The following is a 13,354-nucleotide window of genomic DNA, read 5'->3' on the forward strand; positions in this document are numbered from 1 at the left end:
GAGATACCAGCTAATGAACTGGGTGAACTCAAATTTCTAATATAAAAACATATTTTTGAAATATAGTTATATCTTTGATCAAATGAGTACCTATTGGTCGTACTGAAACTTAAGTAAAATGTTAATCAATAAAGTATCATTAATCTTTCTTATGATGTATCCATGTATACCACAAATAATATGTATTATACAGGCCTTTTTCATCCAGGCTTATCAAGAACAAATTAAATTTCAGGTACTTTCTTTAATGTCTAAACAAGAAGAGTAGTTGTTTTTGGTTTTGGGGGTAGTTGGCTTTGGGGAGGGATATAATGGAACTATAACATGATTCTAGTTTCAAGTGTACAACATAATGATCTGATATATGTATCAACTGCAAACTGATCACCATGATGAGCCTAGTTAACTCCTCTTTTTTACTTTTATTTAAGTTGCATCTTATATCTTCCAAAAGTATCATGAATATGTGGACTGTGCTTGGTTATCTGGCATGAAATATTAAGTTATATTGATGAAAACTGTCTATAAGCTAGCAAGCAGAAAATACCTATATCTTAAACATAAAGTGGTAATCTTTCTTACAGAATTTGACAAAAAATTCTCCAAAACACTAAAATAAATGTAATTGATGAGATCACAGAAAAAAATAATTCCATTTCCCAGGAACAAAACAAAATACCCAATTAAGTTTAATAATAATTCAGTTTAAATCACTGCAACATTTTGCAGCTTGAGGTTAAAAATGTAAGTTCAGGTAAAAATAGGAATTCTTAAAATATTGATTTTTGCTATCATGTTTAATTTGTTTCATTTTTTTGATAGACATAAATAATACTTCTTATTAGTATGAAATGTCTTTTAAGAAGTCTTTTAAGTATACATTCTAAGAAAAATTAAATTAATTGGGAAGATTCAACATTCAAATTTCTTTACCTCAATAGCAAGTGTCCCTATGTCAACTGAAGACATTTATTTCATTCCATCCTCCTGTGTTTGTTGGTAAGTCAAAGAATTTTGAAATAAATGCAAATCATCTTCATATGGATGTAATAAACTAATGACATGCAAATTATCCATTAATAAACTAATGACATTCCCAAAGTCATTAAGAGCCTTTTGATTTCAGACTTTCTTGAAGATTTTATTTCTCCTTTTTGGAAATAAAGTTGCAAATATGCTCAACGTGGTCATAAGGCTTTAGGACAATACACTGCATTTTCTAACTGGAGCTCCTTTTATACTGAATTCACTCTCATAGATTTATTTCCAGATAGAGTGAATAAAGTCAAATTTTAACCAGTTAATATTCTAATCCAAGAAAGAAGTGATCAACCAAAGATATTCGTAGGTGATTCAAAGAGCAACTTCATAGACTAGATTATATAAATTTTTAGAGGAAGTGCCCTTCTTTCATTAGAAAGTCTATTCTGAGCAAATCAAAGGTACAGCAGATAGTTTACTATCTAGAGTCTAGATCCAATTTGAGATACAATCTTGATTACAGATAATGGAGGATTATCTATAATTGAATCCCTGCCTAGGATTCCAGCATTAATATTTAAAGAATCAAAAGCAAGAACAGAAAATAACCCCACACATATTAAATAACAAACATATTTCAAAGATACAGTAACAATTTAGTACTGACATTTTCCAAAACAGCATCCAAGTATCACAATGTACCCAACATAGTTTAATAAGATGAAACTTAACAAGAAAATAAAAACCAGCAATTTTCTAAGAAGAGAGAAATCAGAATGAACTATGAACATACAAGTTTAGTAAAACTTTATAGGGATTATTAAAATAATAAGATTATTATTTTAAAAGACAGAAAAGAAAGAGCAAAGAAAAGAAGGAAAGAGGAAGAGAGGGAAAGAGGAGAGAAGAAGGGAAGAAAGGAAGGAGTAAGAAAAGGGAGGAGGGAAGGAGGAAGGAAGTTGGCTATTTCAGAAGCAATTGCTATTGCTATTCAGAAGAGAATTAATTAAGGCAATCAAATTTGCAAAAGAAATATGTGAGAGAGACAATGAATCCCCCATATTTTAAAAAGAAAAAGAAGAAAAGATAAATCTCTAGCCTATCTATTGAAATAATTTATTTACAATCATTGCCAGTTAAATTTGTTCTGACTGTGTTTTTTCTATTATTTAAAAGTAATAATTTTCTCATCTGTAATTACAAATGACTCAGGAAATCACCAAGAGTACAATTTCTATTGTGTCCTGATTTGGCTAAGTGGAGATGAATTGTTCATTGTGAAATAACATATTTCAGGTATATAAAATGCGGTTCCATTTGTGGGCTAAATAGCAGTGATAAACAAGACTCTCAATAAAACATACAAAATAGTGAGGATACAGTCTTAATTTTCAGTGTGAAGGCCACAGATTATATATTGGAGGAAAGGGGAGAGAATGTGTCCAAAGCAAATGAATAAACTATAAGACCCTGTAACATTTCTTCTAGCTCTATAATTCCATGAACTTCCCTAGTGGCTCAGTCCGTAAAGAAACCATTGAGGCCGTTTCGATTCCTGGGTCAGGAAGATCCCCTGGAGAAGGGAATAGCAACCCATTCCAGTGTTCTTGCCTGGAGAATCCCATGGACAGAGGAGCCTGATGGGTTACAGACCATGGGGTCCAAAGAGTTGGACATGACTGAACAACTAACACTTTCAGCCTAGAAACCATGTTTATGAAAACAATCTAAAGTTGACGGATACAACAGCAGCAAGAACAAGGATAGAAATGAAGTGTTTCTATGCTGACTGCTAAGGCTTGCCTGGAAGGAATACTGCACAATGTTTCATTACCTATCTGAAGTGAGAATACCAAAGATGAAGAAAAGGAAAACCATTGTCCTCTGGCTCTGAGGTATATTCTATGGCAAGTTTTTATTCTACAAATATCTTTTCTTATGGCAATATTTAAATGAGCATTCCATGAGAATACACTACTTGATGGTAATGGGAGGCAGCCAGAAGTATATAACGTGACAGAGAAAAACCAACAAGAAATTAGGACACTGATGTGCCTACAGTCACAGAGGGATATAATGTAAATTACAGGTAAAATTATACACTTGGACTCTAGATACAGCCCCACCTTAATGATTAAGTGGCCACTAAGTCACTTATCCAGCATGGTCTTGTTTCTCCATCTATAAAATAAAAGAAGTAAGGAAGGTAGGATAGAATAAATGATCTCTAACTTTAAAAGTCCTTGATAATTTAAATAATTTAAAATTAAGAATTCTTTCTAGATGAAAATCCAAATTTCAGAACTGTAACATCATAGTACCTAACTGAGCCACAAATAACAAAATATTATATCATAAAATGTTATAATTAGAAGGAATATGGTGTATTCAGTACATTTGAACTGAGGCATAGGAGGTTAATTAAATGGCTCAAGGTCACATAACTGGCAGGGAGGGAGAGATGGGATTAGAATTTTCCTACTTTTTTCCATTACCTGTATGATGACACTAAGTAAAATCTTTCTCTTCTGGGAAAGTAAGAGGGAGGAAACACCATCTGAGTGGTTTTGTTAAAAAAAAAAAAAAAGAAAGAAAAGAAAAATGATACCTTTATATGAAAGCAAAGCAGAGATATATAATCCTCAGAGAACATCTGCAATTAAAGATGTTAAAAGAAAAATAGGCAAATCCCCATCTCTTTATGATAAGCTTAATGACTGCTATTCAACTCACCTAAATTATCCTCACTTTGTACACTGACGATAAAACTAAAAATTGTGCAAGAGGCCTCAGAGAAATACATCTCAGTGGTTAAACTTCATAGGATGTCACATATAAACCAAAAACGTTTACTTAAAACTTCACTGAAAATCAAGAAAGGGACATTTGGGTACAACATTATTTTGAGAAATAATGCCAAGCTGAGGTAGAACAAGAAAAGTTGTATAGCTCAAATAGTCAAGCCTAAGATCTTCTGTCCATTATACTTAGTAGCTTGTCTTCCCAACTGGGACTAAGAAATATGGTTCCACCAGAGCCACTGAATCCACAACTAAGATGGCCAAAGAAGTCAGCTTGGGCTGATTTAACTGACTTCCCTCCTGATGACTCAGGTATGAAGAAGAATAAATACCAATTCCTTTAAAAGACTCAGATGGTAAGGATCTGGACACATTTTCCGCTCTAGAGAAGGATAACTATATAGCTGAAAAAGATTCAGCAAAATAAAAAGTTCTAAGTTCGACGGTATAAGGTGACATTATATAGAATAAGGACTGGATGAAAAAAAAACACAATTTGGGAATTCCAATACTAAGGATCTAAGTAATGAAACATTAACTTTATGATACTTTACATAATTCAAAGATTCTTCAAACAGAATGATAATGTTCAATTTATGCAATAAGTTTCAAGGTAAACATGTCATAATGATAAATAATGACAAAAATGGTAAGGTCCTTGTATGGGAGCTTTAAGGCCATGAAGTGTAATCAAGTATAACTAAGTCCTTTGTGTCTCAGTTCACAGAATGAAAGAAATGTTAAATGCAAAATTAAAAGATAACTAGCAGTAATTTTGGAGGCTTTCCGGGTGGCTCAGTGGTAAAAGAATCTGCTTGCAATGCAGGAGACGCAGGTTTGATCCCTGGGTCGGGAAGAACCCCTGGAGAAGGGAATGGCAACCCACTCCAGTATTCTTGCCTGGGAAATCCCATGAACAGAGGAGCCTGGTGGGCTACGGACCATAGGGTTGTAAACAGGCAGACACGACTTAGTGACTTAGCACACTGTAGTAATTTTAAGGCAGTAATTACCATGTTTAAAACAATTGAAGTGAAATGAAATGACCCAGATCTGAAAAGACTAACTTGAATCATTAAAGCAAAGAAAAAACAGACAGGAGGGGAGACACGTGAACAGGGTCATCTTTCTTCTGATGAAGGACGACAGAACATTTGACTCATTCAGAGGACTCGTCACATTTGGTCACTAAACCATTAGGTTTCCTGGCTAAAACACTGTCAATAAAATAGTGTTGATGGTTATACATTTTTTCACTCTCCATACCATAGACTATCACATTATTTGAAATATAATTCCACAGGTTAAAGAGGTTTAAAACCCGAGAGACCATCCATGAACGACAAAGAGAAAGTATTTTAGCTTAGTTTGAGGATTTCAAAGAGGTTTGTGGAAGTGGCCATGGCTTATAAGAGCAAGACTCAACTAAAAGAGTTCATTCTTAGTGAATAACCCTATAATTTGTGAAGACACCCCAGAAAGTAGGGAGGCATCATTAAGTGGTTTATCCCAACAGTCCCTAATCTTTTTGGCACCAGGGACTGGTTTCGTAGAAGACAATTTTTCCACGGACCCAGGGAGTGGGGAGAAGGGTGGTTTGGGGATGATTCTCACAAGGAGCACGCAACCTTGATCCCTTACATGCACAGTTCACAGTAGGGTTCACGCTCCTATGAGAATCTAATGAATGTCACTGACCTAACAGGAGGCAGAGTTTAGGTATTAATGCGAGCGATGAGAAGAGTTTGTAAATACAGACAAGCTTTGCTTACTCTCCTGCCTCTCGCCTCCTGCTGTGCAGCCTGCTTCCTAACAGGCCACGGACCAGTACCCATCTGTGGCCCAGGGGTTGGGAACCCCTGGTTTATCCCATTCCCATGCCAAATGTACACGTGACTAACATGGTCCTGGCACTTCTTCCATTTTCCCTGTGTGATCTTTGACTTGAACTGCACTCTGCACATACTCATACTCAGCAACATTCCTACCACTTTCAACATGTCAAGTGTTGAACACCTGGTGCTTCTCCAAATTCATCTAAGCCCAGGGTACTTGCGGCAACATGAGACAGGAACCATCAGACATAACTAACTTCATCACATGTGACTAAACACACACAGATTCCAGTCCAAATAAGTGGCACTTACTTATGTCCATTTAAGGCTGCATGGTGTAAAGCCGTGTAACCCGAACTGTCTGTGCAGTTCACATTGGGGCCTCGCCAGATGCTGCAAATAAAGCACAAGCACACAGTTAACAGGGGAGCAGAATTGTGCTTCGCAAAACAGAAGCAAGCCTGATAGTGTCACAGTCGGCAGCATGTTTCATATGAGGATTTTACTCAAGTAGAAAACAACTGCCACCTTTCCTGCACTCCCCTCAGAACAATATCTTTATTCATTTATTTGATGCAAAGAAATTATTAGTGAATATAGCTACCACTAGAAATTACTAGCAAATGCAGACCCCCTGGTATACCTTAAATTTGGACCCCAAAATTCCCTGTCACTTTCGGTCATTACTTAAATATTGGATGCAATTAACATTCAACTATTATATTCTTTACCAAGAAGAAAGATTTAAGTCACCTGCCTCCTCCTTTTCAACACACTCATTCTGAGATGGCAGTGGTTTACATAAGTTATATTTTTGCATACGGAAAGGATATAAACACTTCTTGCTGTTCCTTTGCTACCAAGAGAATATAAAACATATTTCACCCTTGAAAATATAATTAGATTTGATTATCACAAACCATAAAAAGATTCAAATAGTTTTGAAGTTACTTTACTATTCAATATATTTTGAAGATAACATGTAACTATAAGAAAGAATCCATTTTATCCTTGATCACTACAATTATAGAAACTATAGTTTAAAAAAAGTAGGCATTGAAAGACAGTTTTCGAAAAGTAAATCTCCCCGAAAAACTATCTGATGTTATCAAAGCCATCAAAACTAACATCTAATGACAAACTAATTCATGTATTCACAAAATACTTATTGTGTACCAATTGTATGTCACATATCAAGCTAAGTACTGAGAATACAGAGTCATAATTCAAGGTCCTTCTTTACAAGAGCAGAGTCTAATAGAGAAGAGAGACGCATAAACTAACAAGTACAGACTAGTAAGATAATCAAGGTACCAGAGAGCACACAAGCATCTCTGAGAAGAGAATAAATAGCTATTCCAAATGAGAGATCACAACTGACTTAAACCAAGTTGAGACAATGAAAATGAGTAGAATGTTCTTATTCAACAGTTATAAAAAGTCAAACAAATAAGATGCAGGGATCAACTGAAGAAAGGAGAAAGTACAATAGTTAGCACAGAATCACTCAAATTAAATGTCTAAATGACTGAAAGGAAAATGACATTAACTAAGATGTGAAAAGAAAGGCAAATCTGCTGGAGGAAGACAGTGCAGATGGAAAGCAAACAATGACTTCAGGCTTGGAGACGTTGAATTTCAAGTATCTGACAAACTTACATAAAAGTAAGGAACTCCAGAAAACTGTGAAAATATCTAGTTAGAAGCATGGTTCTTAAGTTAGACAACCTGATTTCAAAAACCTGGCTCCATTACTTGCTGGGGGTAGCCCTGGATAAAGTACTTAACCTCTCTGAAGTATTTAATTCCTTGTCTGCAAAATAGAGATGATGATAATAGTACTACTACCTTAAAATGTTGTGATGATCAAATGAATCAGTACTTATAAAGCACTTAGGGCAGTAGTTGAACATAGCACTAGTATCTATTATATTTGTTATGTTTGTTCAACAAATTAACCAAGGGAGTGCTTGATTTCAGACTCTCTAAGAGAGAGGCCATCAGCTGGGCATGGTGGCATACACCTGTAATCTCAGCTACTCAGGAGGCTGAGGCTGGAGGACTGCTTGAACCCAGGAGCTCTGGGCCGTGGTGCGCTATGCCAATTGGGTGTCCACACTAAGTTCAGCATCAATATGGTGACCTCCTAGGAGAGAAGTCATCAGGCTCAAATACCTCAGTGGAAAATCTGTATATGAAGGCAAGGAGAAAACTTCTCTCAAATGTTGATATTAGCCAAAATATCAATCCCTAGATGAAAAAAAAAAATCAAACATAAGTTGGGTAGATAGTTCCAAGTTCAAGGTAACTCAAAATCTGAAAACCTCCCAGCCCTCACTGAAATGGTCAGAGAACCTATATGAAAGCATATTGTGAGGAAAAAAACAAAGAAAGAAAAATATGGGACTGACAATATAACCATGGGTAATTAACAATACTTTAGGGTCCAGCACAGGGAAAAAGTTACATGAAGAACATTGAGAATTGTCCAAGAGTAAATAAAACCAACAGAAAGCATAAGCATTATAAAATTTAAAACAAGAAATTGTCTAAAAAAAAAAAGAAGTGAGATAAGAATTAAACTATTTGGTAATAAAGAAGGTCTTGAGGAAATTAATGACCAAATATAACTAGTCAGTTATAAGATTTTAACTTTATTTTTATCTTAACTTCATTTCAATCCAGTGGTTTATTTTCCTTAGTGGTAGCTTACCTCCTGAGAATGAAAAAAAGTGACAGTTAAACCAGGAAAGTTATAACATATGCATATGTTTTACAATTTCATTAAGATTGTTAGACTTTCAACCATCTTTTTTTTTTTCTAAATCAATCCTTGAAGCATTTTTAGTCTTCTATTATGTTCTTAAAATTTTTGTACCTTTGTTTCTCTTGCTAATTTACCCATCTTGCCCTATTAATTTCCACCTTTGTGCCTTTACTCATGCCCTTCTACTAACCTATGATAGATTTTCTAACTAAGCATATCTTACCATTCTTCCAAAGCCTAGATCAAGATTCACCTGCTCCAATAATTTTTCTCTAAATATTGAATACAACAGTTATTTAACAAATATATTCTAAATTATAAATCAAATAATTGATTATTTTTAATGAATAAATAAGCCACAAGTAAAAACAAGTGTTAAAACAAATGCAATGTACTCATTTAAAATAATTATCATATGTGAAACAGAACACCATTCCATGTTCGATGCATGAGACAAACGCTCAGGGCGGGGGCAATGGGATGACCCAGAGGGATGAGATGGGGAGGGAGGTGGGTGGGGGGTCCAGGAAGGGGAACACATGTAAACCCATGGCTGATTCATGTCAATGTATGGCAAAAACTATTACAATATTGTAAAGTAATTAGGCCCCAACTAAAATAAATAAATTTATTTTAAAAAAATTAAATAATGTGAAATCAAAAAAAAAATTTCAAGAGCAAAAGAACAAAAAAGCAGAAGAGAGAAACAAAGAAGATTTGATACAAATACAAACAAAACTGTTAGATGATAGATTTAACCATATCAATGACAAAAATAACCACATCAACAATTACAATAACTATTAATTGTCTAATCATCCTAGTTTAAAAAAATATCATCAGACTGGATTAAGAAAGTAAGACCCAACTGTATGCTCACTACAAGAAATTAGCTTTAAACATAGAGATACACAGGGCTTCCCTGATAGCTCAGTTGGTAAAGAATCTGCCCGCAAGGCAGGAGACGCCGGTTTGATTCCTGGGAACCAGAGATCAAATTGCCAACATATGCTGGATCATCGAAAAAGCAAGAGAGTTCCAGAAAACCGTCTACTTTTTCTTAATTGACTATGCCAAAGCTATGACTGTGTAGATCATAACAAACTATGGAAAATTCTTAAAGAAATGGGAATACCAGACCACCTGACCTACCTCCTGAGAAATCTGTATGCAGGCCAAGAAGCAACAGTTAGAACCAGACATAGAACAACAGACTGGTTCCAAATTGGGAAAGAAGAACATCAAGGCTGTATATTGTCACCCTGCTTATTTAACTTATATGCAGAGTACATTATGCAAAATGCCGGGCTGGATGAAGCACAAGCTGGAATCAAGATTGTCAGGAGAAGTATTGGTAACCTCAGATATGCAAATGACACCACCCTTTTGGCGGAAAGCGAAGACGAACTAAAGAGCCTCTTGATGAAAGTGAAAGAAGAGAGTGAAAAAGTTGGGTTAAAACTCAACATTCAGAAAACTTAAGATCATGGCATCCAGTCCCATCACTTCATGGCAAATAGATGGGGAAACAATGGAAACAGTGACAGACTTTATTTTGGGGGGCTCCAAAATCACTGCAGATGATGACTACAGGCATGAAATTAAAAGATGCCTGCTTCTTGGAAGAAAAGTTATGACCAACCTACACAGCATATTAAAAAGCAGAGATATTACTTTGCCAACAAAAGTCCGTCTAGTCAAGGCTATGGTTTTTCCAGTCGTCATGTATGGATGTGAGAGTTGGACTATAAAGAAAGCTGAGCGCTGAAGAATTGATGCTTTTGAACTGTGGTGTTGGAGAAGACTCTTGAGAGTCCCTTGGACTGCAAGGAGATCCAACCAGTCCATCCTAAAGGAAATTAGTCTTGAATATTCATTGGAAGGACTGATGCTGAAGCTGAAACTCCAATACTTTGGCCAGCTGATGCGAAGAACCGACTTCTTGGAAAAGACCCTGATGCTAGGAAAGATTGAAGCTGGAAGGAGAAGGGGACAACAGAGGATGAGATGGTTGGATGGCATCACCAACTCAGTGACATGAGTTTGAGTAAACTCTGGGAGTTGGTGATGGACAGGGAAGCCTGGCGTGCTGCAGTCCATGGGGTCACAAAAAGTCAGACCTGACTTAGTGACTGAACAACAACAACAGAATTTCAAAATACATGAAGCAAAAAACTGATACTATTGCAAAGAGAAATACACCTATCCACTTATACTTGGAGATTTTAATACCTCTCTCTCAATAATTGCTAGAACAAGTAAACAAGTGATATTTTCAAATATGCTATAAATTTAAAAACCTATAGGTAAACTGATAAGGATAAAAATAGAAGATATAAATTATCAAATTAGGAGCAGAGAAGTAGTATCACTACATATACTAAAGACATGAACAGCAGGAGAATATTTTTTAATAACATTATATCAACAAATTATAAAACTTAGATGAAATGGGCAAACTTCTTGAAAACTACAAAAACTAATCTTTTTAAAAAAGGTATAACCTGATAGCCCTACATCTATTAAAGAAACTGAATGTGAACTTGTAATTACAAACATTCCTCACAAAACAAAAAAACCCTCCAAGTTTAAATGACTTCAGTGGGAAATTATGCCAGGTATTCAAAAAAGAAATAATGTCAACTCTACAAAAATCATTCCAAAATATTGAAGAGGCACAAATAACGCTTAACAATCTATGAGATCAGCATTCTATGAGATCAAAAACATATGACAAAAAAGAACTACAGATCAATATATCACTCATGAATATAGATGCAAAAATTCTCAGCAAAATTCTAGCAAGTTGAATCCAACAATATATAAAAAGAATATAACACCATGATGAAATGGAGTTTATTTCAGAAATGCAAATTTAACATTCACAAATTACTATATTAACAAACTAAAAAAGAAAGATCTTGATTATCTCAGCAGATATGGAAGTAATATTTGTCAAAGTCCAACATCAATTCCTAACAAAAACTGTTCAGTTCAGTTCAGTTCAGGCGCTCAGTTGTGTCCAACTCTTTGCGACCCCATGAATTGCAGCACGCCAGGCCTCCCTGTCCATCACCAACTCCCGGAGTCTACCAAAACCCATGTCCATCGAGTCGGTGATGCCATCCAACCACCTCATCCTCTGTCGTCCCCTTCTCCTGCCGCCCCAAATCCTACCCAGCATCAGGGTCTTTTCCAATGAGTCAACCCTTCACATGAGGTGGCCAAAGTATTGGAGTTTCAGCTTCAACATCAGACCTTCCAATGAACACCCAGGATTGATCTCTTTTAGGATGGATTGATTGGATCTCCTTGCAGTCCAAGGGACTCTCAAGAGTCTTCTCCAACACCACAGTTCAAAAGCATCAATTCTGCAACACTCAGCTTTCTTCACCGTCCAACTCTCACATCCATACATGACCACTGGAAAAACCATAGCCTTGACTAGATGGACTTTTGTTGGCAAAGTAATGTCTCTACTTTTAAATATGCTATCTAGGTTGGTCATAACCTTCCTTCCAAGGAGTAAGCGTCTTTTAATTTCATGGCTGCAATCACCAACAGCAGTGATTCTGGAGCCCAGAAAAATGAAGTCTGACACTGTTTCCACTGTTTCCCCATCTATTTCCCATGAAGTGATGGGACCAGATGCCATGATCTTAGTTTTCTGAACGCTGAGCTTTAAGCCAACTTTTTCACTCTCCTCTTTCACCTTCGTCAAGAGGCTCTTTAGTTCTTCTTCACTTTCTGCCATAAGGGTGGTGTCATCCGCATATCTGAGGTTATTGATATTTCTCCCGGCAATCTTGATTCCAGCTTGTGTTTTCTCTAGCCCAGCATTTCTCATGATGTACTCTGCATATAAGTTAAATAAGCAGGGTGACAATATACAGCCTTGACGTACTCCCTTTCCTATTTGTAACCAGTCTATTGTTCCATGTCCAGTTCGAACTGCTGCTTCCTGACCTGCATACAGGTTTCTCAAGAGACAGGTCAGATGGTCTGGTATTCCCATCTCTTTCAGAATTTTCCACAGTTTATTGTGATCCACACAGTCAAAGGCTTTGGCATAGTCAATAAAGCAGAAATAGATGTTTTTCTGGAACTCTCTTGCTTTTTCAATGATCCAGCGGATACTGGCAATTTGATCTCTGGTTCCTCTGCCTTTTCTAAAACTAGCTTGAACATCTGGAAGTTCACGGTTCACGTATTGCTGAAGCCTGGCTTGGAGAATTTTGAGCATTACTTTACTAGCATGTGAGATGAGTGCAATTGTGTGGTAGTTTGAGCATTCTTTGGCATTGCCTTTCTTTGGGATTGGAATGAAAACTGACCTTTTCCAGTCCTGTGGCCACTGCTGAGTTTTCCAAATTTGCTGGCATATCGAGTGCAGCACTTTCACAGCATAACCTTTGAGGATTTGAAATAGCTCAACTGGAATTCCATCACCTCCACTAGCTTTGTTCGTAGTGATGCTTTCTAACGCCCACTTGACTTCACATTCCAGGATGTCTGGCTCTAGGTGAGTGATCACACCATCGTGATTATCTGGGTCACGAAGATCTTTTTTGTACAGTTCTTCTGTGTATTCTTGCCACCTCTTCTTAATATCTTCTGCTTCTGTTAGGTCCATACCATTTCTGTCCTTTATCGAGCCTCTCTTTGCATGAAATGTTCCTTTGGTATCTCTAATTTTCTTGAAGAGATCTCTAGTCTTTCCCAATCTGTTGTTTTCCTGTATTTCTTTGCACTGATCGCTGAGGAAGGCTTTCTTATCTCTCCTTGCGATTCTTTGGAACTCGGCATTCAGATGGGAATATCTTTCCCTTTCTCCTTTGCTTTTTGCTTCTCTTCTCTTCCCAGCTATCTGTAAGGCTTCTTCAGACAGCCATTTTGCTTTTTTGCATTTCTTTTCCATGGGGATTGTCTTGATCCCTGTCTCCTGTACAATGTCACGAACCTCTGCCCAT

General features: G+C 36.4%; 1 protein-coding gene across 5 annotated transcripts in view; it reads right to left on the reverse strand.

Annotated features, from left to right (window-relative positions):
• The window catches only part of ANKS1B (ankyrin repeat and sterile alpha motif domain containing 1B), a 1,049,816-nt gene that overhangs the window by 918,805 nt on the left and 117,657 nt on the right, over positions 1 to 13,354 (reverse strand). For all 5 annotated transcript variants that reach the window (XM_081595385.1, XM_081595384.1, XM_081595383.1 and 2 more), the window contains exon 2: positions 5,930 to 6,010. In XM_081595385.1, the coding sequence (XP_081451511.1) occupies positions 5,930 to 6,010 (81 nt within the window). The remainder of the gene's footprint in view (positions 1 to 5,929; positions 6,011 to 13,354) is intronic.

This window comes from Giraffa tippelskirchi, chromosome 4 (assembly GCF_054371585.1).
Source record: "Giraffa tippelskirchi isolate mGirTip1 chromosome 4, T2T-mGirTip1v1.2.pri, whole genome shotgun sequence".
NCBI classification, from domain to species: domain Eukaryota; kingdom Metazoa; phylum Chordata; class Mammalia; order Artiodactyla; family Giraffidae; genus Giraffa; species Giraffa tippelskirchi.